The 27,032-nt window shown below is 45.2% G+C and overlaps 2 protein-coding genes across 4 annotated transcripts in view; one reads left to right on the top strand and one right to left on the bottom strand.

Moving 5' to 3' along the window:
• Positions 1-27,032, bottom strand: part of SHPRH (SNF2 histone linker PHD RING helicase) — a 1,098,091-nt gene that overhangs the window by 790,156 nt on the left and 280,903 nt on the right. The gene's annotated exons all lie outside the window — the stretch shown is intronic.
• The window catches only part of ADGB (androglobin), a 217,489-nt gene that overhangs the window by 162,711 nt on the left and 27,746 nt on the right, over positions 1-27,032 (top strand). For all 3 annotated transcript variants that reach the window (XM_050949423.1, XM_050949422.1, XM_050949424.1), the window contains 2 exons: positions 9,699-9,895; positions 15,912-16,023. In XM_050949423.1, coding sequence (XP_050805380.1) covers positions 9,699-9,895; positions 15,912-16,023 — 309 coding nt within the window. The remainder of the gene's footprint in view (positions 1-9,698; positions 9,896-15,911; positions 16,024-27,032) is intronic.

The raw sequence follows: 27,032 nt of genomic DNA, 5'->3' as shown, positions 1-27,032 counted from the left end.
ACTGATGGGGAGTGTGACATAAACATACCAGATGCAGATCAGCATCATTGGTACCCAAGAAGAGGCACTGGAAATTGGACTTGGTAACGGGATCTTCAAAAGACTCAGAGGATGAGCACTTCTAAAGACCCAGTGTGACGGGTTGGATCACAGAAACCCCCTTGGGGCTGCCAACTGATGTTCCAAGACTACTTCTGCTCCTGCTTTCCCTGCCAGTTTGGGACTCCAGCACCCTGTCTTGTTGAGTCAGACACACCAGTCTGCTCCAACACAGACCAGGGTCTGAACCACATGCCCCAAAGCTGCAGATTTAACTGAAAGCAACTTAAGAAGTGTCCTGTCTTTAACACTCAGATGCTCAACTCCCAGTGGGGTCCAAACCCCAAATAAATCCATTTTACCCTGTATAAAGCTTATGCAGTGTAAACTCATAAATTGTTCTCCCTCTCTAACACTGATAGAGGGAGATGCACAGCTGTCCCCCCCCCCCCAGTATTAATACATACTCTGGGTTAATTAATAAGTAGAAAGTGAATTTATTAAATACAGAAAATAGGATTTAAGTGGTTCCAAGTTGTAACAGACAGAACAAAGTGAATTACCAAGCAAAATTTAAAAAAACACGCAAGTCTATGTCTAATACAGTAATAAAACTGAATTAAAATAAAATCTTTATCTGAGATAAAATTTCACCCTCAGAGACATTTCAATAAGTTTATTTCACAGACTGGACGCCTTCCTAGTCTGGGCACAACCCTTTCCTCTGGTGCAGCCCTTGTTCCAGCTCACGTGGTAGCTAGGGGATTTCTCATGATGCTCCCCCTTTTGTTCTGTTCCACCCACTTATATATCTTTTGCATGAGGCGGGAATCCTTTGTCTCTCTGGTTTCCCACCCCCTCTTCTCAATGGAAAATCACCAGGTTAAAGATGGATTCCAGTTCAGGTGACATGATCACATGTTACTGTAAGACCCAAGCCTTCATTCCTCCCAGCCTGACTCACAGGAAGGCCTGCCTGCAAACAGAGCCATCCACAGTCATTTGTCCCAGTTGATGGGAGCCATCAAGATTCCAAACCACCATTAATGGCCCACACTTTGCATAATTACAATACGCCCTCAGAGTTATAGTTCATATTTCTAGTTTCAGATACAAGAGTGATACATTTATACAAATAAGATAACCACACTCAGTAGATTATAAGCTTTGTAATGATACCTTACAAGAGACCTTTTGCATGATGCATATTTTAGTTACATTATATTCACACTCATCAGCATATTTTCATAAAATCATATAGAGTGCTATGTCAAACCCAGGAAGGCATTCAAGGAGGAAGCACTCCCCAGAGCACACCTCTAAACAGGGGAGTTCACTGACTGCAGAGCTTGCTGAAACTGGCTCTTGAAACATCTTCATCAGCATCTCCTCATGCCACAGTACCACAGAGTGTCTTCCTGGCACTATATACTCCTGAGGCATTTGAGGCTGCAAGAGAAATGTTAAACCTCTCAGTGCCAGTAGTTCAAGAGATTTGCCCAGCTTTAGCGCCCAAGGTACCACCTCCAACACCTTCACCTCAACACCAACGTACCGATGTGGGCAGCATGGGCGTGGTCTCAAGAAGAAGCTTCCTCATCTGATTCTGAAGTGGGATCCTATGTATCCCAACCTTGCCAGTCTCGATATGTCACCTGCCCACCCTGCTTTCCACCTCAGTGCCAGCAGGAAGCTAGCAGGAGGGGACCCTTGGGCTACGCATAGATGGCGTCTGGGGCTGTATCAGTGGACTTTTTTGAAGCTGTGAGGTTCCCCTCCCCCCATGCAACCAAGAATGTCCCCACAGCCATCTCCATCTCCTGGACCTCAGGAGCATTGTCTCCACAAGCAGGGCCGGTGCAAGGATGTTTCGCGCCCTAGGCGAAACTTTCACCTTATCCCCCCACCCCCGCACAGCAGCTCCCCCCCCTCCACCCTGAGGTGCACCACCTGCGGCAGCTCCCCACCATCCACCCTGAGGCACACACACCCCCTGCCCCAGCTCACCCCTGCCCCGCCTCCTACCCGAGCACGCCGTGGCTGCTTCACTTCTCCCGCCTCCCAGGCTTGCGGCACCTAAGCTGATTGGCACTGCAAGCCTGGGAGGCGGGAGAAGTGAAGCAGCCACGGTGTGCTCGGGTAGGAGGCGGGGCAGGGGTGAGCTGGGGCGGGGAGTTCCCCTGCGTACCGCCCCCCCCCTTACTTGCTGCAGGCGGCCCTCCCTGCGCTCCCCTGCCCCAACTCCCTCCGCCTAAATGCAGGCGGTGACTGGAGTGGCCAAAGATCTGGCCACTGCAGTCACTGTCGAATAAAATGCCGCCCCCCAAATCCCAGTGCCCTAGGCAACCGCCTAGGTCGCCTAAATGGTTGCACTGGCCCTGTCCACAAGCAATGTAGCATCAGTACCAAGGCCAACACTGAGCACAGTCGGGATCCATCTCATGAACCTCTGCAAGAGGAGCAAGAACTGGACCAGCTCTTGCTACCTGTAACTTCCTCCTCCTTATCCCCAGATGAGGCAATTATAGCAGAGCCTATTTCTGCTCCTCCATACGATTTTAAGACTTATAAGGAGCTGTTGAGGAGGATGGCTGTGACCCTCAATATCCACCCAGAGTGGGTCTGGGAAAAATACCATAAGCTGGTGGATGTGATATTTGCAGCTCCAGCTAGAATAGTTTTAATAAATGAGGCTGTCTTGAAGCTTACCAGTGTCCTCTGACAGACCCCAGCTTCTCTGCCTCTGACTGCAAAAAGAGTGCAGAGACAGTACTATGTCCTTTCTCAAGAGTGTGAGCACTTAACCATTCTCCTCTAGGCTCATTTGTGGCTGCAGCCAATGAAAAGGAAAGACAGGGACACCAGACTTCAACCCCCAAAAATAAAGAGGACAAGAAGCTGGACTTATTTGAGAAGAAGCTTTATTCTGCATGTGGGTTACAGCATCATATTACAAACTAGCAAACTTTGCTGGGATGCTGCGATTTCACCATGTGAGATACAGTTTCAGCATTCAAAGACAAGCTCCCAGATGAGGTGAAACGAGTTCCAGTCTTTAGTAGAGGAGGGCAAACTGGTCTCTAGAACTGCTTACAGGCAATCTCAATGCAACAGATTCTGCTGCATGAAGCATGACCTCTGTCATCACAATGAGCTGCTCACCCTGCTTACGTTCTTCTAGCCTCCTTTCAAAAGTGCAACAGACAGTCCAGAGCCTACCGTTTGCTCTTCTCGGAAAAGACTGAAGAGATTCTGCATGGTCTCAAAGATTCTACATCAACTCTGAAATCCCTGGGCATTTGCAGCCCAGCAGTGAAGCAGGAGATCTGCCATCATCAGTCTTAGTGTTTTCCAGGATTTGCTCCTTGAGACCAAGACCTACCAACAAGAAGGAGCAGAGGTTCTTCTTCAAGTGCTTGTTCATATCGATTCCAATCAGGTGTGCACGGGCTGTGTGCACAGTTGTCAGAAACTTTATTTCTTAGCAGCTCCTGTTGGGTCGGCTAGGGAGCCCCATAGAGTGGTGCCTTCATGGCACTCAGTATATAACCCTGCAGACCTGAGCCCCCTTCAGTTCCTTCTAACCGTGGCAGATGTTGGAACAGTGCTCGGCTTGCTCAGTAAGTGCTCCCTTAGCTTTTCTTGTTAGATTTAGTTTGTGTTTAGTTTTATTAGTAGTTTAGTTAGATAGTAGGTGGGGAACGGGGTACATTCCCAATCCCTATCTCTTCCCTGGGCTCCGGGGCATGCTGTGAGCCCAAGGCTTTGAGCCGTGCAGTGCTTGTCATAAACCTATGTCCACAAGTGACCCCCACGACTCTTGCTTAAAGTGTCTGGGAGAGGCATACTAAACTGAAAGGTGCAGAATTTGTAAAGTTTTTTGGTCAAGAGTGGAGAAAGAGCGTGACTTCCTCCTGAAACAGCTTTTAATGGAGTCTGCTCTTCACCTGCAACCGGCTGCAGAGTGCCAGGATCCGGCACCGAGTGCATCCGTACGGAGTGCTCCAGCATCCATACGCGACGTGGTGCTGAGGAAGGACTCTAGCACAAGAGAGTCTTGGCTCCGACACTTCAACCATGATCAGCGGGCCAGCACTGCTCAATTTCCCAAGTGTCTCACAAGTGACAGAAGGCGGCTCATATTAGAAGACTCATATTATTCAAGATATAGTCAGCATAGATCCCAGAGGTGACAAAGGGAGGTGCTACTGAACTGGCAACAGTAGGGGCAACCCCTGATGCAGTGGCCCTTTTAGACCCCTTGGACATATCATCAATCCCAGGGCACCTTGTCAAGGGGAGGTCAATGTCTGTAGCCTCAGGACACCAGCCGTACCACTCTCCTGGGGACAGACCCGCCCCTCGGGGATCTGAGGCCACCCTGTCCCAACCGCCCCCTCAACCTTGGGTTGTGGCTGAGATGTCTCCGCCACAGGCATTGACTGTAATGGTCACAATTGTCTGTACTGACCAAGAGGAGGTCAGAAACTTAGAGGAACCCAGTACCTCCACTAGCCACCTCATCTTCTTCCCCAGATGAAGCTGTAGCAGGGGCGTCAGCTTCGAGGCCACCTCCAATAGATCACAGGGCGCACCAAGACCACCTCAGGCGAATCACTCACAACATGGGGTTGCAAGGGGAGAAGGTTATTGAGACTGAGGACCCCATGGCCAACATTCTCACCCCCAAAGGTCCATCACGAATGGCTTTGCCCCAATCAAGATGGTGCAGAACAATATAAAAATTCTGTGGCAGAGACATCGAGCGTAAATACTTCATCCTTTCCAAGGGATATGAGCAGGGCCGGTGCAACCATTTAGGCGACCTAGGCGGTCGCCTATGGCACTAGGATTTGGGGGGCGGCATTTTCTTCGGCAGCGACCGTGGTGGCCGGATCTTCGAGCGCCCCAGTCGCCGCAGGCATTTAGGCAGAGGGAGCTGGGGCAGGGGAGCACAGGGAGGGCCGCCTGCAGCAAGTAAGGGGGGGGCGGCACGCAGGGGAACTCCCCGCCCCAGCTCACCCCTGCCCCCCATCCTCCCTGAGCACACTGTCGCTGTTTCACTTCTCCTGCCTCCCAGGCTTGCGGCACCTAAGCTGATTGGCACTGCAAGCCTGGGAGCCAGGAGAAGTGAAGCAGCGACAGTGTGCTCGGGGTGGAGGCAAAGCAGGGGTGAGCTGGGGCGGGGGGGTGCCTCAGGGCAGAGGATGGGGAGCTGCCGCAGTGGGGGGGCACCTCAGGGCGGAAAGGGGGAGCTGCCATGGCGGGGGTGCCATGGGGGGGGCGCCTCAGGGCGGGGGCTTGGGGACGGGGGAGGGCGCAAGGTGGAAGTTTCACCTAGGGTGCGAAGCATCCTTGCACTGGCCCTGTATATGAGTATTTGTTTGCATACCCACAGACATCAGGAAGTTTAGACTTGAAATTAGACAAAGGTTTCAAACCATCAGAGGAGTGAAGTTCTGGAACAGCCTTCCAAGGGGAGCAGTGGGGGCAAAAGACATATCTGGCTTCCAGACTAAGCTTGATAAGTTTATGGAGGGGATGGTATGATGGGATAGCCTAATTTTGGCAATTAATTGATCTTTGACTATTAGCGGTAAATATACCCAATGGCCTGTGATGGGATGTTAGATGTGATGGGATCTGAGTTACTACAGAGAATTCTTTCCTCGGTGTCTAGCTGGTGAGTCTTGCCCACGTGCTCAGGGTTTAGCTGATTGCCATATTTGGGGTCAGGAAGGAATTTTCCTCCAGGGAAGATTGTCAGAGGCCCTGGAGGTTTTCACCTTCCTCTGCAGCATGGGGCACGGGTCACTTGCTGGAGGATTCTCTGCACCTTGAGATCTTTAAACCACAATCTGAGGACTTCAATAGCTTAGACATAGGTTAGGAGTTTGTTATAGAAGTGGGTGGGTGAGATTCTGTGGCCTGTATAATGCAGGAGGTCAGACTAGACAATCGTAATGGTCCCTTCTGACATTATAGTCTATGATTATATGATCAGCGGCCATTATTATCCATTCACAGTGGTCCCCTTTGGTCTCTCAGCTCACCCATGTGTACGGTAGTGGTAGCATCTTTCCTCCAGAGATTAGACGTTCATGTTTTCTCTTACCTGGATGACTGGCTGATAAAACGTCAATCCAAGTCACAGTTGTTGTCCATCATTTGCATATTTTGGTCCACCTTCAATGTGTTAGGCCTCCTGAAAAACTCAGACAAGTCAGTCCTGGCTGCAGTACAGAAAGTACAAGTTATTGGTGCAGTCCTGGGCTCAACGATGTCCAGAGCTTTATTACCTCAGACAAGATTGCATACAGTGCAGAGCCTCATTCTGGACTTAAAGGCTTATCCTCTCATGATGGTAAGAAGCTATTTAAAGCTGCTGGGGCACATGGCAGCATGCATTTACGTGGTCCAGTATGGCAGACTGCACCTCAGATTCCTTCAGGGCTGGATGGCAGAAGTATATTCTCCAAGAAAGCATCGCATAGACATGTTAGTGCAAGTGTCAAGTGACATCATCTCCCCTCTAGATAGATGGTTAGATCCAACCAATGTATGCAGGGGAGTTCCTTTCACCCCCATCTCAGTGCTCTCTTACCCCTCAGACTTGGGGTGGGGTGGCTCACCTGGGACAACTATAGATGCAGGGTCTCTGGTCGCCCCCAGATCTCAGTCTACATATAAACATCAGGGAACTGTGGGCTGTTTGTTTAGCATTCCTTCCTTGCATCAGGGGAAGGGGCCTATTGGTTCTGACCAACAATGCAAACAAGCAGGTAGGGGCTCAATCCTTACTGCTCTGTCAGGAAGGAATCCTGCTCTGGAACTTCTACATCAGCAACTTTGTACTTCTGAAAGAGGCCCACCTTTTAGGGGCTCAGAATACACTTCCAGATCATCTGAACAGGCTGTTCATCAATCCTGAGTGGTCCCTTTGCCCAGACATAGTGTAAGTGGGGGAATAGTCCTGCTATTGTGGGGGACTTTCCTGGCTTCTGCACTACCCCTGTGAAATAGGCTAGCAGAAGGATCCGAGTTTTCACTCCCACAACCTTTACACAGAGACCTCCCTGCCCTCGAGGACTCCTCTTCCACTCTCCTGTCTGGCAGAGTCCTCATAACCCCAACAAGGCTGGGCCCAGGATTCCTGGGGGGCTCGACCCTCAAGCTTGCTGTGGTCACCCAGGACAGAGGCTAGGGTGTCCCCACTCCGGGGTATTCTCTCTGCACTGGACACTTCCCTAACCCACTGATCATTACATACAATTTAAAGCAAATACAATTTATTTAATTAGCAATTAATTTAAAAAAAGAATAAGGGAAAATGGGAAAGGTTAAAGGAAAACACATCACCCCGCTCTGTGGCAGGGAACATTAGAAATAGTGTCTCTGTAATGTCAGGCAGTTCACAGTCTGTTCCTTGTAGGTCCCAGACCTCCTCCTAAGGCCCTGGCTGTGCTGCAGGGATGCTGTGGGTTGGACACTTGCTCTGGTGGTGGTAACACACCTAAAGGCTTTGGGTGGTGGGACCTTTCGTCCTAGCATCAGCCCCTCATCGGGTTGAGATCCCCCCTCCATCTGCCCTGCAAGTACCCTTGGCTGGGGGTGTCTTTCTGCACTGGGCCCTTTGCCCAGGGTCCCCCCTTGGCTAGCCCCAGTTGCTCACTGCACCCAGCTCCAGATTGCTCCAAGCCCAGCCTCAGCTCTGGCTCCACTCTGCCTCAGCACTCATGCTGCTGCTCTGCCTCCAGCCCCCTGGGCTGCTTCTCTGGTCTCTCTGACTCTGTGGCTGCAGGTCTGCTCCCAGCAGAGGGTCTGTTCTCAGTTCAGCTTGGGCCCCTGCTTTCTCCTTAGCTCTTCCCCACTCTGTCTGACCCAGGCAATTCCAGCTCACACGGGAGACTGGACCCCCCGGCCTCCTGACTCTCTAATTAGTCTGTCCACCCTGTCAATCAGGCTGACCTGGAGTATTGGCCTCTTCCCATTGTTCCTGGGGACTGTCAGTCCCAGGGTCCTTATTTCCCATCAACCCTTCCCCTTTCTTTTGGTACTGGGAGCTAGCCAACCAAAACACTCACACTGAGTTTTAGTAAGGGGACAACAGCTAGAAAAATTTCTAGCTAGAAAATGGATCTAGCTATGCTTTACTAACACATCTGAGGATTCATCCCCGTGTCAGATAAATAATAAAGAAAAATATTCATTTTGCAATGTTTTATATCTCTCAGAGTATCAAAGGTCTATGGATGGGTTGTGGGGAAATAATGACAGTATCGTGTTGATCAACCCATCAGTAAAAGTATGGAGCTTTTGTTATTTTTGCTATCATCAAAAGCATTCTGGAAATAGTGTTCCAGACTAATAGAGTTGTAGGATCTTCATGAGGTATATTAATTGCCAAATTTAAACAGAGATCTTCACATTGGATATACAATGCAACTTAGTACACACTGCTTGATCTCCAGAAAAATATCCTTTTGTTGAACTAGAACCATCAAAGCCCAAACCTACAAGAATATTGAGATCCACTCCTGTGTCTTGAAGCTCATTTAATATCATCTCTGCTCTGCTTCTGCCAGGCACAGCAGTGATTTCTGTATGCTAGATGAAGTCCTCGCTGCTGATATTATTGTGCAAGTACCATAAACAAAGGACCGTTTGTTCCTTTTCCCTCAGTGGCCATTGATTCATCTGCAGTCATGCTCCCAAACTTTGAATTGTTGAATTGTTTTATATGGCTGTTATTTCTTGACCAATATATTCACTCAGCTGACTTTGAATAGTGTTGCCCTTCTGTTGCATGGTAGCAGATGTCTGGAGCCTTGCAAGTCAGTTTCCCACTAGAGAAATCAGTACTGGTAATTTTCCACTCACAAAATGCCAGCCACCAGCTAGGAAATCCCTGTTCTCTCCCTGTCTCATGCTCAATGTTTCCTGTGTGGCTCTGATAATCTTCCCCCATGGGTCCTTTTTAAACCCTTGATTTGTCACCTCTGTCCTTTGTCCTGTTCGGGAATTTTCTATTCTCCACTCCCTCCTGCCTGCAGACAAGCAGGGGGAAGTAGCTTTCCATAGCCTTCAGCTAACTCATTGTCCTAATAGGCAGCCATTTAGTTCTAACAACCTACCATCATATCTTGTCTGGGAGAGACCCACCAACAGTCAGCAGTGGTGAATTCCACATCTACTCAGAGGCATTCCATGATACAGCAGTTTCATAACTTCATATTATCTACCAGAATTCATAAATTGGACAGACAGAGTCCCCAAATCATCATACAGAGCAATAGTCAATTGGGACCACAGAGTGATGTTCAGCAAGAATATATTGGAAACTAGGTCAGAGTGTATAGAAAATATGTACTACAGAGCAACTGAGTCTGCAATGCTGGGTACAACAAACATTGTGTTGGTTTTTAAGAAAAATAAATATTTTAAAGAGATACGTTATTTCCATTGCAGAAGAAAATGAATTAAGCTGATTTTTAGCATAGTCATAGAGTTAATTAGAACCTTATGAGCATAATGAACTGAGTGAAAATTGACTAAAGTCACTCTCTCTTTACAATATGTGCCTGTGTCTGTTCAGCTGATTCTACTAAATTTATAGAATTCCAGGAAACTGAAAGTTGACATTTTTGTCTCTCTGCCAGCAAGCAAAGGTCAGATTAGCCAAAGCAGCACAAAGAAGGACCCAGAAACTGGAGGGACCAAAAGAAAAGGCGCTTTAGCAACCCAGAAAGGCATCAAATCTCATAGGCCAGAAAGTGTACTAGAAGGCCAGGCTGTAACAGAAGAAGAGACTGTCATCCTCCCAGCTCCTGAAAAGAATGCTGTAGATCCACAACCGGTAAGAGATTTTACATCCAAATTTCTGCAAAGATTTCAGAAAAGCACAATAGAAAAGTGGTCTTGATAATTCTTTTATTAAGTGTGAAAATCTAATATCCTGATACTGTGTAAACCTTATATTCTCATAGGATGAAATAATCATCATTGTTATTTATTTTATTTCTGTAGTGCCACAAATATTTATAATATTGGCCCTGCTCGGAGGATTTAAAAATCTAAGGCCCGAATACTGCAAAATAATACAAGTGTGCGGAATCTCACTGATTTAACAATGGAACTCTATTTACTCCCCACCTCAGCCCTTTTGCTCCACCCAATATTCTAAATTAACCAGCCCTGTTGTATCTTTCTTCTGCAATCATATTTGTACATACATACCTATGCCAGTACCTCCCTTGGTAACCCAATCTGCCATGCCCTCCATCCTTTCCTCCTTAGTATTTTTGTTCAAAACATACTTTTCTCATGAGGCCTACTCTTCATACTCATATTGTTTAGTATCTGTATCTGTGTATTCATGCATGTGCATATGTTTGAGTGTATGAAGGAAGAAAGAGGGTTATGCCACAGCACACACACAGCCCTTTAAGGTGCATTCTTCAAAATCTTCACAACCACATTATCTGATCACTAAACCATCTCCTTCTGTCATAGAACCACAGATTTTAAGGCCAGAAGGACAATGATTATCATCTAGTCTGTCTTCCTGCCTAACACAGGCCATATAATTTCACCCAGTAATTCCTGCACCAACCACATATCTTGTGGTTGAGCTCACATGTATATTTTAGAAAAACATCCTAAAAGCATGAGCCTCTACCACCTGAACTGAAGAACCAGAGGAGAAATCCTGGCCTCATTGACGTTAATGGGCAAACTCCCATTCCCTTTAAGAGGGACAGGACTTCACCCCAGATCCCTAAATGGAAACGTATCCACTCATGCTGTCCTGAGGTTTGCCCACCTACTTTGTGACTTGCCTCAACATAGGCCGGCTGAGAAAACCCACCTGAGAAATTACAAACTGAGAGACTGCAGGAACATGCACTCGACCAGGGGGTGCTTGCGAGCAGGGCCGGCTCCAGGCACCAGCATTCCAAGCTGGTGCTTGGGGCAGCAATTTTCAAGGGGCGGCAGTCCCTGTTGTTTTGCCCCCAGCAGTGTGCCGAATTGCCGCCGCAGATGGCGAGGGCAGTCCATGTGCCCTTAGGGCAGCACGTGCATTTCCGCAGCAGCAGCAATTCGGCAGCAGCTTCTATATTTAGCTGTCCGCGGCGGCTTCAGCTAAACATAGAAGCTGCCAAAGAAAAGCACCTGCCGCCCTAAGGGCACGCGGACTGCCCCTGCCACCCACAGCAGCAATTTGGTGTGCTGCTTGGGGCAGCGAAAACTGGAGAGCCGGTCCTGCTTGCGAGAGGTGGGTGCACCTCATTACAGGAGTCCATAATGAACTCAAGGCTGTGTGCTTATATGACAGTCTGGCAGCAAACATCTTCAACAGTGGATGGTGTGATGGCTTGTGGGTTTAAGTATGTGCACATGTACACCCATATGCAGATAGAGGTACGAAGAGGAGAGGATTAGTTTACATTGGCCTCATGGGAAAAGTGTGTCTTGAAGAGAAATATGAAGGGAGAAGGGATGGAAGCATGATGGACTGGGTTAGAAAAGAGAGTTCCAGTTAGGAAAAGGGGTTACATGGAAGATGTCCAATGTCCAAGAGCAGGAAAAAGTTATAAGTGAGAGCATCTTGGGTGGAGTAAAGGGAGTGAGCAGGGAATAAAAGTATATCCTAGCAGAGAAGTAATATGAGATTGTGGTGGTGGTAGTGGACTTTGAAAGTGAGAACTAGAAGCTTGAATTTGATTAAGAATAGTCTGAAAAAGCCAGTAACAGGTTTTAATTGGGATTGCTGAGAAAGGCCGGAAACTTATGAGTTTAGCAACTGCATTCTAGATGGACTGGAGAGGTCAGGAGGTGTGTCATGGAAGAAGAGGCTGCAGAAGCTGAGATGTGTGATTATTGGGGCATGGCTGACGGTTTTGACAATGGGGTTACAGAGGTTAGAATGGATTTTGGAGAATGTGTAGAAGAAATAACCTCCAGATTTGGCAATGCAAAGAGACTGAATGTTCCCTCAAGAATATAACTTAGTTTCTGTGCATGAGTTTCTTCATCTGCAAAGTGGTTCGGTAATATTTATATACATCAAAAGTGTGTTGTGAGACTTGTAAAATAATTAAAGAATGAAAGGCAGAATTATTATGAGTCCATCATATCAACACCATTTAACATTCTGTAGATAAACACCTGAGTTCTCTTATAGTGAAATGAGTTTTTGTAGAAAAACAAGCAGATCCATTTTACAATCAGAATATTAATTGTATACTGCAATAATCTGAACAATGTGGGACTTGAAGGTCTTCACTGTAGAGATTTTCACTGTTTCTGAGTACACTAGAAGTGAGTTCCACTGTAATAAATTTGAACTTTTCTTCATGTAAATTGTAGTTGTTGGATCTCAGATTTGCCATCCCAATAAAACAAAAGATCTCAAGGGCAGAAGACCTATATTTAAGGCATAGACCAGGCACTCAGAAGTGCTTTCTTCATCGCTCCTTCTCCTGACAGTACTGTGAATATCACACCCACAGTTGACTGCAGCAATGGACATCAGACTTAGACATTTCTGTGCCTGCTCTTTTCATATGGGATTTATTCCCAAACTTTTGTGGTATTAGACCTGACAGGCTTGCAGAAAGGTGCAGCTGTTACGAAAGGATTGTCTGTCCCATTCTTATTATCAACAGACTTCTCAACATTTCAGTGTGATTTACTAGGACAAAGGGAACACAAACTCTTGGGGGACTTGCTTATTTTAACAAGATAAAGCAATATCTGGTTATGTTCTAAGGCTATTAGGCACAGTGCTCAATAGAGAGTGATGCAAAGCAAATGTAAATATATAGTTGGGATTATGTTTTCCAATGTACATTACTTTGCATTTATCAACATTGAATTTCATCTGCCATTTTGTCTCCCAGTCACTCAGTTTTGTGAGATCCCTTTGTAACTCTTCTCAGTCTGCTTTGGACTTTACAAAATTTCTCAAGATGGTTATGTCTGCAAATTTTGCCACCTCACTGTTTACCCCTTTTTCCAGATAATTTATGAATATGTTGAACATCTCTGGTCCCAGCACATATTCCTGGGGGACACCACTATTTATCTCTTTCCGTTCTGAAAAATGACCATTTATTGCTACCCTTTGTTTCCTGTCTTTTAAACAGTTACTGATCCATGAGAGGAAGTCTCCTCTTACCTCATGACTGCTTATTTTACTTAAGAGCCTTTTGTGAGGGACCTAGTCTAAGGCATTCTGAAAGTCCAAGTGCATGCTATCCAGTAGATCACCCTTGTTGACCCCCTCAGAGAATTCTAATAGATTGGTGAGGCATGATTTCCCTTTACAAAAGCCATGTTGACTCCCCCACAACAAATCATGTCCATCTATGTGTCTGATAATTCTGTCCTTTACTATAGTTTCAACCAATTTGCCTGGTACTGAAGTTAGGCTTACTGGCCGGTAATTGCCAGGATTATCTCTGGAGCCTTTTTAAAAAATCAGCATCACATTAGCTGTCCTCCAGTCATCTGGTACAGAAGCTAATTTAAATGATAGATTACGTATGAGAGTTAGTAGTTCTGCAGTTTCATTTTTGAGTTCCTTCAGACCTCTTGGGTTAATACCATCTGGTCCTGGTGACTTATTACTGTTTAATTGATCATTTTTTCCAAAAAACTTCCTCTATTGACACTTCAACCTGGGACAGTTCCTCAGATTTCTCCCCTAAAAAGAATGGCTCGGGTGAGGGAATTTCCCTCACATCCTCTTCAGTGAAGAATGCAAAGAATTCATTTAACTTCTTCAAAACGGCCTTATCTTCCTTAAGTGCTCCTTTAGCATTGTGATCATCCAGTGGTCCCTATGATTGCTGGCAGAATTCCTGCTTCTAATGTACCTGGAAAAGTTCTGGCTGTTAGTTTTTGAGTCTTTGGCTAGTTATTCTTCAAATTCTTTTTTGGCCTGCCTAATTATAATTATGCTAAACAGCCCTGAAGCAATGTACAGATTGAAAAGCTTTACTTGTCATGGGCATGACACTCATTTCCAAGTAAACTGCAAGAATGTTTTATAGATTTGATGTTTGAGAATACTTTAAAAAAACTTTTCATAGATCTCTACTTGCAAGGTAATCTTCTTTGTTGACAGTTGTTGTCTTTGCTGTCTTCCAAAGTGTTTATGGAAAACAGCTGAACTTTCACAAACTGTTGAAGGGTTTATGATTAAATTTAGAATGATAACCCTGGCAACCCTTCTCTAGAGCCAATGAGGTATCTCTGCATAAATATATTTGTTTAGGAATCCCCTTGATACCAAATTCAATTATATTAGTCCACTTTTCAGTAGCTTGCTGTGTGGCACCAGGGTCACCAGTAGCTCCCAGTTCAGTGAAGCAGACTGCTTCTCAGGTGTGACAAGTCCTCATGTCCATCCATGTTCCTAGTGTTTCTAATGCCTTCATACCACAGAGCAAAATTTCCCAAGCAGGGTAATGTGTGTCCAGGAAACCAGTGAAAAAACAGGGTCCCTACTCTGCCACCCATCACAGCTTCCAAATGGTAAAAGGTCCTCTGGAGCCAGGCCCTCATTGGAAAGATTATTTACTATGGTGTTTGTATTTATTTATGTTACAATAGTGTTCAAAGTGTGCTAGATGAAGTACAGATATGTAGAAAGACAAGGAAGAATTTACAATCTAGAAAAAGAAAATCATGCCAAGATAGAGTCAGGGTCAAACGAAGAGCAGGCACTTCATCTGTTCCATGTGAAATTGTGTAAGACATTTGGAGCTGACATGCGATACTTCTGGAGGCAGACTTCTTATAAGTTCATGTTCCATTATACAGCACATGAAAAAAAAATTGCCCATTACTTGAGGCAAGAATTTTTTAAGAGGGAGATCAAAACTTACAGTTCAATGATCCCTTGGCCTTCCCCTGACATCGTTTATGTATTTGTAGGAAAATAACGTGGATGTACTTCTGCTGCCAAACGCTGCTTGTTTTTTCTGTAGCCAGTTGCTCCCATTAGCTAAATATGATTTTTTGTTCTTAAGACTGGGGTTTAATCTCAATAAATTGTTAATTCTACAGGTAGATGAATCATGCCTACTTTCAGTTGTTTCTTTACCACAGAGATAACATTAATAGATGAAGAGAATAAGAGATACTCTTAGAATAATTTACTATTCATTGTAAATAATGAATAGTGCAACTTACTAGTCACAGATCTCTATTGAAAAATGAATCATCTGTCCTCATCTATGTAGTGATCATGGGGTTCATTAAATAACAAACCTGTGAATGAGAAAGGAATAAAACTTTAATAAAACAAACTGGAGAGTTACTGTGGTGAACTGCTGCACACAGCCATGTGGTGTTCACAATCCCTGTGTCCAAGGCACATCTCCAAATTCCTATGTTCATAATACTGTCGCTTATGAGGGAGCCTCTCTAAACGATAATCTACAAACGTAACTCTACGTGTGAGCACTCAAAACTCAGTGAGCTGTTGAGGGTTTATGGTTTTATAGAAGAAAAGAAGTCTTTGTGCACCATATGCTCAGGAAAATGTTACATGAAAACCTTCCAGGAATGTAGTTCCTTATTCTATAGCTCAACTTAGTTTCACTTTGATAAATATGCAAGCGAGTGTGCAGTTCTAAAAGGAAATTACAACAATGTAGTTTGGCATTAGTAATGAGACTTCTTTTGAGATTCTTGTGAATAATGTGATATGTATAAGTTTGTGAATTAATTTATGACTTCTCTTGCTGTAGTTAAGCAACCTGTGTTCAATGTCTAACAGTTTATTGAAGTACTTTGGTATGCTCACTGTGGATGCGTATTAATGTCATCAGCAGATTAACATATTGCCTTTGGCTTCACAGACTCACAAGTACATTATACAAGCGCTGGTGTTGTATAACAGTTGGCCACTTACCGAGAGTCAGTTGGCATTTGTTCAGGCACTGAAAGAAATGGAGAAAAGTGAAATCAAAGGTATGTCGCTTTAAACACACCTGCTAGAGTGTGCAGTATGGTTTGTTTTTTAAAGATGTTGTATTGGTATATCACTTATTTCTATTCAGTAAATACATAAGATATTTCCATAACTTGTATTATTGTCTTTTGGTAATAACATCACACTTTTGTCAATTTAAATAGCAAGGAAAAGGGGTTATTACATAATGCTGTTAAGCTGAAATTTGCACAGTATTTTCTTTCTACTGGCAAAATATAGTCCAGTAAAAGGAAAGATGAGATGTTAGAAGGTGGCATATTAACCACCAACCCATATAACATGTTCTTAGCCCTGTACACTATGTGGAAACAAAATGAATAATTTCCTATAGCAAAGCCTAAACCTCAATCAAAAACCTAAGAATTTGTCTCTTTATTAGTATTCATCTTCTTTACAGGATATGCAAACAAATGAAAAATACCATCAACATTTAAAAAAGATGGGGTAGCCCAGACCACGGAACAACATCATACAATATTTTTCTTAGGTGCACTGATTAGTTCCAGGCATTAAATATCAAAAGATGCTGTGCCCAATAACTTTCACAGCTAACCAGTCAGTTACAAACAAACAACAAAACATAGTCTGCAACACATACATTGGGATCTCAGGGCTCAACTTTACACAGGAAGGTAGGACAAGAGTGACTGCAACTATAGTTCTGAATACTTATCAGGTATATATAAAGTTATGTCTTCACTGTACAGGTAAACCAGTGTAAGACTAAGAAAAGAAAAGACTCTCTGTAGATTGAGAATTCTGAACTATATCTGTGTATAATATGAGGTAATGGAGCAATAAGAAAAAGGCAATGTGTCCAGTCACTGGCTCTTTTTTGTTGCTATAAATTCCTCCTCCTTTTGTTTAGTCATATTGTATGTTCTATACCCTCAGTCCCCCCTTTTCACAGAAGTAAATGCATCTGGCTCTTACCATTTGCTTCAAATATCTTTCCCAATATCTGGCATTCCACAGGCAAATTTCAGCCCCTATTTGGTTTTTTTATTTCAAAATCTATGCTAATGTGGGTCTGTATTATGACTTGGATTGTCCCCTGCCCAGTTAAATCCTTCTAGGAGCAGAAGAAACTGCATAAAATGTGGAGTAATGGCTAAATCAGGTTGCATATGAGTTAACACATCTTGACCATGTGTGCTCTAGATTCACCCCAGAATTCCTAACTCCAGATTTGTGCCAGAATGCATAATCCAATAAAACTTAGAAGCTGTGGTGACGTGTATTATTTCTTTAACTCTATAACAGCAAGCCAGGCAGGACAAGGGCTGGGAAAGGTCCTAGGGGAAGCTCTGTAGCGCAGCAGAAAGAGACAAAGTGGCTTTAGATATGATAGTATTCCCCATATTCTAATAAAGTTTCTTGTTCAATATTAGAACAAAGGGACTCTTTCTATCATTGTCACAGGTCAGACGTAATTAGTACTTTCAATAAATGGCTTTGAAGTCAAGTAAATTTCTCATCTTTACTTCCTCTCTTACCTGACCTGGAAGCCTTATGTATACTACACATATATGCATATTCTTCTTAGAAGCAGCAAAGGGTCCTGTGGCACCTTATAGACAGACGTTTTGGAGCATGAGCTTTCGTTAGTCTGTTAGTCTATAAGTCTATAAGGTGCCACAGGACTCTTTGCTGCTTTTACAGATCCAGAGTAATATGGCTACCCCTCTGACACTATTCTTCTTAGAGTGATTGCACATGTGCATTCCACTGTAGGTGTGTGTATGCCCCAAGCATAGTTGCTGGAAATTTTTCCCTCAGTGGTACCGTTGGGGTGGCTCGAATGCCCTCTCCTGCTGCACGCCTATAGCGTCAGTATAAAGTACCTCGTGCTCCCTCAGTTCTCCCGTGATGGTTGCTGGAACTGCTATCCTTGCTTTGGCTGGCTCTCAGAGACATCCTCTCTTTTATATATTTGTACATAGTTAGCTAGTTGTAAATAATTGTTGTCAATTTTAGTGTAAGTTGGTAACTTACTGAGTTAGCGATGTTTTTGTCCATTACCTGGTGCCAAGGCATTCCTCGGTCACCGGGCTTCAAGCCCTGCGCCTCCTGCAACAAGGCTATGCCCGAGTGACATGCATTCAAGCTGCCAGAAGTGCCTGGGAGAAGCTCAGTTGGGGGGGTCACTGGCAGAGCTGCACAGACTTTAAGCCTCGCATGAAGAAGGACCAGGCTGACGTTTTTGCTCATGGAGGCAGCACTGAGACCTCCGTCTGAGGCAGGCCAGTCTGACTGAGCACAGAGCGGGCCCCAGCATCGGTAAGGAGCCTACTGGAGTCTTGGCACCATTCACCATCTCCAATGCCTAAGAAAAGGCACAAAAAACTGTTGGCTGTCAATCCCCAGCACCAAAGACAGCCAGGCATGGACATCAGAGTAGAGTGTGACCTAAGTCAGGGTACTCCTATGTCTCAGTACCACAGAAGTCAGCACCGTTGACTCTGTCACCTAGACAGACACCATTGAGTCCAGTACCAGATGAGCCATCTACATGTGCAATACAGCGTGATACCAACACTATCTCAGTGCCGGCCTTGCCAGTGGTGTTTGCTACTGCCAGAGACCTTCTATTGCTGTCAATACTGGTATCACCAGCCATACAAGAGTTGGCGGTGTCACTGCTGGCAGTCAGGAAGGAAACCCATTGGTTCCAATCATTGTTCAGTACCAGGCCCTTCAGTACTGTCAAAGGGGAAACCCGCTATGCAGATATGATGGCTATGTCTGGCCATCCAGACATCCAGAGGGATCTAAGCAGGCCTTTTGCTGGGACACTCGACAGCACCCTACCAGTTCCCATGATCAGAAGTGGATTAAAGTTTCCTGGGGCCCTGGGCCAGAGCACGTGGGGGTCCCCGCCTCACCTTTTCCACCTGCAGTGCTGCTCCCATTCTGCCCCTTCTGCCTGCAGCCCCACCCACAGCCACACCCCTTTCTGCCTCTTCCCTGGGGGCAGGGCCCACCTCTGTTCCACCCAGGGTTCCTCATTCTGCCCACCCTCCCCACTGCAGCCCTGCAACCCATTTTGTTCCTTTCTCCCCATCTCCATGGCCCCAAGGCCAGAGAAGTTCTATCCCCGCACCACAGCCTTGGGCTGCAGCAAAGAGTGAGACCTCCTCCAGTCCTAGGGCCACAGCTGGGGTCTGAGTGCAGAGGCTTCCCCCGCCACCCTCCACACTTCTGTGGGGGACCAGGATCAGGGTGCTGGGATTTCTCCCACCCTGCCCAGTGCTTCTTCCAGAGAACGGGTGTGGGTGTGGGGGCTTGCCCTGCCACCCTGCAGTTTCTGTGGGAGACAGGTGAGGGGCACTGTGCTTCCCCTGTCCGGCGACTTCTGCCAGGGACAGGGTCGGGGCCGCTCTGGATAACCAGTCTGTTTTCAAAGGACATGTCTCTCTGATTCCTGAAGGGCCTAGAGAGGCTATATTCTCAAGTAAGAGAGCTCTTTCCTTCCTGGGACCTGAACTTTATCTTATCAAAGCTCGTGGGACCTCTATTTGAACCATTGGCAACATGCTCATTATTGTAACTCTCCTGGAAAGTGTTTTTTTTAAGTGGCCACCACTTTGGCCAGGTGGTCCCAGAGCCCCATGCCCTCACATCAGAGCCTCCGTATATATGCTTTTTAAAGATAAGGTTCAGTTACATCCTCTTCCCAGTTTCCTCCCAAAAGTGGTTTCACAATTTGTTAGCAATCAGGCACTCTATCTTCCTGTCTTTTACACGAAGCCATATGCAAATAGGGAAGAACAGCACCTTCACTCGTTGAATGTAAGATGATCCCTAGATTTCTACATAGAAAGGACTAAACCATTCCAAAGGTCCACTCAATTGTTCATAGCAGGCGCCGATAGGATGAGATTGTCTCCCAATCTCTTCACAAGACAATTTCATCTTGGATCCAATCCCTCCACCTATTCAACTGCATAGGCATCACCTAGAGTGGAATGCACATGTGCAATCCCTCAAAGAAGAAAAAACGGTTACTAACTTCCATTCCTGTTGTTCTTGGAGATGTGTTGCACATGTCCGTTCCACAACCTACCCTCTTTCCCCTTTACATCCCAGTTTTTCTGGAAAGAAGGAACTGAGGGGGCGCAAGGTTGGCCGGGCACTTTATATTGGCACTATAGGCACATGGCAGCAGAGGGTACTCGAACCGCCCCAACAGGTATCACTGAGGGAGAAATTTCTGGTGACTGTGCTCAGGTCACGCACACACCTAGAGTGGAATGGACATGTGCAACACATCTCCAAGAACAACAGTTACAGAAGGTTAATAACCATTTTTTTGTTACTTAAAGAAAGTGGTAGGCAAATGTTCTTTTGACAGCTTTTTCAGTTTGTATGTGCTAGTACAATTATTTATGAATGCCTCTTACTTTTAAGGGGAAAGAACCATTAAACTTCTCATTACCAAGTGATGCACAGCAGGCATTCCTACAAACATAAAGAGGATCCTACTGTTGGGTATAACATAGTGATTTGATTTAATGGCAAGAATATTTGTGAAGAACAAGTCAATGACTTACATTTGTAGCTGGTTTTTCAGTCACTGCTGTTCTCTTTGTATTGGCTGGTCTGTTTCATCTAGTTAAACATTTTTAAAAGGAGGTTTTATTTCTTGCTGCTATTGTCTTCAGTTATAATTTTGGAAGATGCAGGGAAATATATGTGTTACTTTCAGAAGAGGTCATTTTAAACTAAGCTTTTGCCAGCTAAAAAATTATCGTTCTTGGAGAAAATTCACCAGACAGCATAGGAGCTGCAGGAGGCTCATATGTAGCCTTAACACCCCATCCACACAGTCATATTGGGCTGCATGTTACCTCCATGTACCATAAGCCAGTTTGTAGAAGGACATGGAGATGACCTATGGCTCCACAATTTTACATCTTGTAGTCATAAAATAATCTCTGTTTCAGTCCAGAGACTGGAATAGTGTCCACAAAGTAACTATAGGGCCATTGTACATGTATCTTGGTCATGCATTAGGGACAGGATTCTGTCCCTGCAACTCCTGTGAAGACCCATTACTCTCCTCAAAAGTGTCCAAGATGGTGTATGTGACAGAATTTTAAAGTATAAGTAAGAGTAATAGATTAGATTCTTGGTCCTTCTATTTATTCTGCACTCAGGAGGCAACACAAAGCAGCTGGATAACTGCCCTCCAGGGGGATTTGTCATAGTCATTTGATAGCCTTTTGAACCAAGATATGCAATTCAAATCACTTAGTACAGCAAGTGTCTCCTCTTGACATCTCCTCCTTTCTTAGTTTAAAAAACATCTTTATTTCTCAATCAACTACAGTACTAGTCCTTGTCAATAAGTCAGTATCAATGTTTTGCTGGTACACCTCTACCTCGATATAACACTGTCCTTGGGAGCCAAAAAATCTTACCGTGTTATAGGTGAAACCGCATTATATTGAACTTGATTTGATCCACCAGAGCACACGCCCCCCCGCCCCCCCCGGAGCACTGCTTTATTGCGTTATATCCGAATTCGTGTTATATCGGGTGGCGTTATATCGAGGTAGAGGTGTAGAACCCTGTTGGAGCCTCAGCAATCTCCAAACACACACATTATTTCAGGAGTATTTAATGGAACTCCACTCTGCCACTAGTCAATGCCAATTCTACCTGGCCCTTATATAGATATGCATTAGGGAGATGAGGGAACATGGAGTCCTATGCCTCACAGCCTGCAAAAGGGCCAGGCAGAATTGCAGTCCCTGCACTTAAAGAGGGTGCAGGAATTGCTCAGACCCTAGTTTTCTGGAGGAGCATGGAAGCGTTGAAGAGTGAAAAGTAGAGGAAAGTGGGCAATGACTGTGTCAGGTTCCTCTAACCACCCTATAAAGCTGGGCATGCAAGGGGGAGCAGGCTGCACTGCCTGATGGGGTTCAGTAGTGGGCATACTTCCCCTGAATAACTGGGGACTCAGGGATGCAATTTGCCTCTCAGTGCTCCCCCTAGGACAGTACAGTTCCACATCACCCCTAACAGGCACAACCAAGTGACCAAGCATAATTTAGCAATCTGCTTTTAAAAATGTCAGTTCTTCCATACACAATTACTTACTGTGGTAGAATCAATCTCATCTGTAAAAGCCTCTGGATATGTTTCAAAAAGAGTATTAATTGTTTACTATTGAAAAGTGGTGAATCAATTACTCATACTTTTGGTTACATTGACTAGCAGACTAAGAGGCCAGCTAGCTATTAGCTATGCCAGATGGATGGATAGATGCAGCGTATTTCTAAGAAAGCCCTAATGAATATCAGTTATTTTGCTTTTCTGGTAGCTTGCTGGCAAAAGCTTCTAAATAAAGACAGATTGGTACTTGTAAGTTGCATTATCTGTTTGTGTATGTATTTCCACTGCATCTCTCTGCAGAATACAGTGACTAGGTGATAATAAAATTAAGAAAGAGGCTCTGAGATCAACTCTGTGCCTCTTAGCTTGGTGCAGTCAATGTAAAATCAAATATTAGCCACCTTTGTTCCAGGATCTGTGCTGGTTTCTGCTGATGCAGAAGATGCTGTTCTCTGGCAGTGGAGGAGCATTAGGGGCTCACAACCTCTCCTTTTGCTGTGCACCCACAAGTACCCAGCACAGACCCCAAAATAGACATCACAGACTTCAAAATAGACATCACTGGCCAGGGATGGGAGGTCAGGAGATGAGGTAACTCAGCGCATTGTTAGTGCAGTTTCTGCAGGACTTGTATGGAGCCACCAACAAAGATCAAAGCTGCCTGCCGCTAGCAGAGACAGCAACTCCAGGCACATGTTGATGCTGCTGCAGCCCTCCTTTCAGCAAATCTTCCTTGAGGTGCAGTGGACCTGAACAATGCAGCAAGATATAGTTTCCATCTGCTTGTGCTAGCCAGGGTGACTCTGACTCACTGTACTTAGAAGCTGAATCAGGCTTAGATTTAACATTTCATATTATTGGGCCATGCAGACCCTGTTATAATTTGTCATTAATGTCACTTTCTATCACTTTCAACCAAACCACATCTAGAACTAAACATTAAATTTAGAAAGATGGTTTAAAATATAAATAACATTTATTTGATTGGTTAAATGTTTGTATGGAAGAATGAAGTTCATGGAGATCTCAATCAGTGGGACTGTGTCAGGCCATCTGTTAATAATAGTGACATTGGTAAATAAAGTACAAGGATCAAGATGTTACTACAGAGTGATTCCAGAATACCAAAAGTGGCACACAGAAATTAATAATGGGGCTCAGCAGTATTAACTTAATGGCTATAGAAAATTAATTTAGGCTTTCTGTTTGCACTTTGAAATCCAACTGGGAATGAATCTGTTCAAGGAGGTACCCCAAGGAAATATTTCTTGCACATGCATCTCATTTGTCTATATCTGGTTTGTCATCTTCGTGCACAAACATCCCTCACCCTCTTCCATACTACTCCGTACTCATGTACTCCAAGCCGTGAACTGATCCACAAGTCCTCTACCCTCTCCTCGAGACCTATTTAAGTCTTATAGGCCATGAGACTTATAAGAAAGTAGCAGGTTAATTTTTCCACTTCGTTAATATCTTTATTGTATAGCGGTTCCAGAGCTGAGAGCAATTTATCATGGGCAATCACACCACAACCTTGAATACCTAAATGGGGATACCTGACACTTATTTCATCTACTTCTAACAGTATTTAAAAAAACCCAACTATATATATAATTAATTGTCTTTTCCCCACACTAGACCCTTTATATGTTACTTCTCTGCTTAGATTGTAAGTTCTTTAGGCAGGGACGGTGTCTTTGCATATGTTTGTACAGCACCTACCAAAGCAGGGCATTGATCCAAATTTGGTCTCTAAGCACTACTGCAAAGTAAGTATTGAAAAAGAAGACTTTATAAGAAAGAAAGATTTTACCCATTAGTTTGTAGGACAAGAATGGCTTTAGAATGTCTGTCTGCTACACACAGATGGAATACAAGCTGTCAGGAACACTATCCCTGATGATGCCACAGCACAACTGGCTGCTGAGCTCTGTGCCTTTATACTTACACACAACTATTTCAAATTTGATGACAATATATATCTCCAGATCAGTGGCACTGCCATGGGCACCCGCATGGCCCCACAATATGCCAATATCTTTATGGCCGACCTGGAACAACACTTCCTCAGCTCTCGTCCACTCACGCCCCTTCTCTACCTACACTACATTGATGACATCTTCATCATCTGGACCCATGGGAAGGAGATTCTGGAAAAATTCCACCACAATTTCAACAGCTTCCACCCCACCATCAGCCTCAGCCTGGACCAATCTACACGGGAGGTCCACTTTCTAGACACCACGGTGCAAATAAGTGATGGTCACATTAACACCACCCTATATCGAAAACCTACCGACCGCTGTGCCTACCTTCATGCCTCCAGCTTCCATCCCGGACACATCACACGATCCATTGTCTACAGCCAAGCACTGAGGTACAACCGCATCTGCTCTAACCCCTCAGACAGAGAACAACACTTACAAAATCTCCAAGCATTCTCAAAACTACAATACCCGCACGAGGAAATAAGGAAACAGATCAACAGAGCCAGACGTGTACCCAGAAGCTTCCGACTGCAAGACAAACCCAAGAAAGAAACCAACAGGGCTCCACTGGCCATCACATACAGCCCCCAGCTAAGACCCCTCCAACGAATCATCAAGGATCTACAACTCATCCTGGACAATGATCCCACACTTTCACAGGCCTTGGGTGGCAGGCCAGTCCTCGCCCACAGACAACCTGCCAACCTGAAACATATTCTCACCAGTAACTGCACACCGCACCATAATAACTCTAGCTCAGGAACCAATCCATGCAACAAACCTCGATGCCAACTCTGCCCACATATCTACACCAGCGACACCATCACAGGACCTAACCAGATCAGCCACACCATCACCGGTTCATTCATCTGCACATCCACCAATGTAATATACGCCATCATATGCCAGCAATGCCCCTCTGCTATGTACGTCAGCCAAACTGGACAGTCTCTACGGAAAAGGATGAATCATCGAATCTCAGGGTTGGAAGGGACCTCAGGAGGTCATCTAGTCCAACCCCCTGCTCAGAACAGGACTAATCTCCAGACAGACTTTTGCCCCAGATCCCTAAATGGCCCCCTCAAGGATTGAACTCACAACCCTGGGTTTAGCAGGCTAATGCTTGAACCACTGAGCTATCCCTCCCCCCACAAATGGACACAAATCAGACATTAGGAATGGCAATATACAAAAACCTGTAGGAGAGCACTTCAACCTCCCTGGCCACACTCTAGCAGACCTTAAGGTGGCCATCCTGCAGCAAAAAAACTTCAGGACCAAACTTCAAAGAGAAACTGCTGAGCTTCAGTTCATCTGCAAATTTGACACCATCAGCTCAGGATTGAACAAAGACTGTGAATGGCTTGCCAACTACAGAACCAGTTTCTCCTCTCTTGGTTTTCACACCTCAACTGCTAGAACAGGGCCTCATCCTCCGTGATTGAACTGACCTTGTTATCTCTAGCTTGCTTGCTAGCATATATATACCTGCCCCTGGAAATTTCCACTACATGCATCTGAGGAAGTGGGTATTCACCCACGAAAGTTCATGCTCCAAAATGTCTGTTAGTCTATAAGGTGCCACAGGATTCTTTGCTGCTTTTACAGATCCAGACTAACACGGCTACCCCTCTGATGCTACTCTAAATGAAGCTAAATCATAGACTCAGGTTATTTAGACAATAAAAGACCGCTTAGGCCACTATGGCGGGGCGACATCTCACCAGTGCAGTGCCTCCTGCTGGTGTTCTTGGGAATTATCTCATCCAGCACTCAGAGCACCCTCTGCTGGCCAGTGTCTCACTTGCCTTAGGCCCTTGTGTTGCTCCCGGATCCTGGTGCCCCTTACCTTGGGGTTCTGCCCTCCGCAATACCCCCACTCTAGGTCTCCCCTCCCAGGAGAACCCCCAGCCTTCTAAACCCCACCCTGCCTCAGTAGCTACTGCCAGTCATCATCCAGCCCCCTTTCCCTGGGGCAGACTGCAGTCTGTAATGGCCACTCATCATCAGCCAGGGGATAGGGCCTGATGCCTTTGCCTGTCGCCAGGCTGCCCCTCTGCAGCCCAGTACCTTCATAGGCTTTCAACAAGGCCTGCAGCCTGGAGGTTTACCAAGCTAGAGCTCCCCAGCTCCCTTTCACCTTCCCCAGCACTGCTCCGCCTCAGGTACCTTGCTCCTAGGCAGCTAGCCCTTCCCACTCCAGGGGTAGAGTGAGACTCTCCTGTCTCCTGGCCCCACAGCCCTTTTATCCAGGTCACCTGTGGCCTGATTTAGCCAGCCACACCTGTGGCTGCTTCCCCAATCAGCCTAGCGTGGCTGCTTTGAACCCTTGTTCTCCAGGAGTGAGGCAGCCACCCCACTACACCACCTATTCCATCCCCTCTTCAATGCAGAATTATTTTCCATAGTATATTTTCTAGCAGTTTGTCCAGTCTAGTTTTAAATGTCCCATTTTAAGGATCTTCCTTCATTTCCCTTGGGAGATTATTCATCAGCATAGATCTCTACCACCCCAAAATTTCTTCTTTCTTTGTAGTATTAACAACTTTCATATATTTATAGACTGCTATCAAGGTTCCCTTTAATCATCTCTTAGCCAAGCTAAACATATATTCCTTTTTAAATATTTCCTTATAAATCAATCACAGCAGCCTCAAAATTATTTTTGTTTCTTTAATCTGATTTTTCCACATTAGTAACATCTTTGTGCTCTGAAAAGGTTTATCATCTGCAGTCACACCACTGTTCTGAAGTAAGGATTATTATTTCCATGTTCCATGTAATGCCTCTGCATATGCAACTCAGAATTGCAATGGTATGTTTTGCTATCATATCCCCATGCATACTCCCATCTATTTCACTGCCTACTCTCCCAC

This window comes from Gopherus flavomarginatus, chromosome 4 (assembly GCF_025201925.1).
Source record: "Gopherus flavomarginatus isolate rGopFla2 chromosome 4, rGopFla2.mat.asm, whole genome shotgun sequence".
Classification (NCBI taxonomy): Eukaryota; Metazoa; Chordata; order Testudines; family Testudinidae; genus Gopherus; species Gopherus flavomarginatus.
The sequence above is the reverse complement of the archived record's forward strand: the minus strand, read 5'-3'. Positions and strand labels throughout refer to the sequence as shown.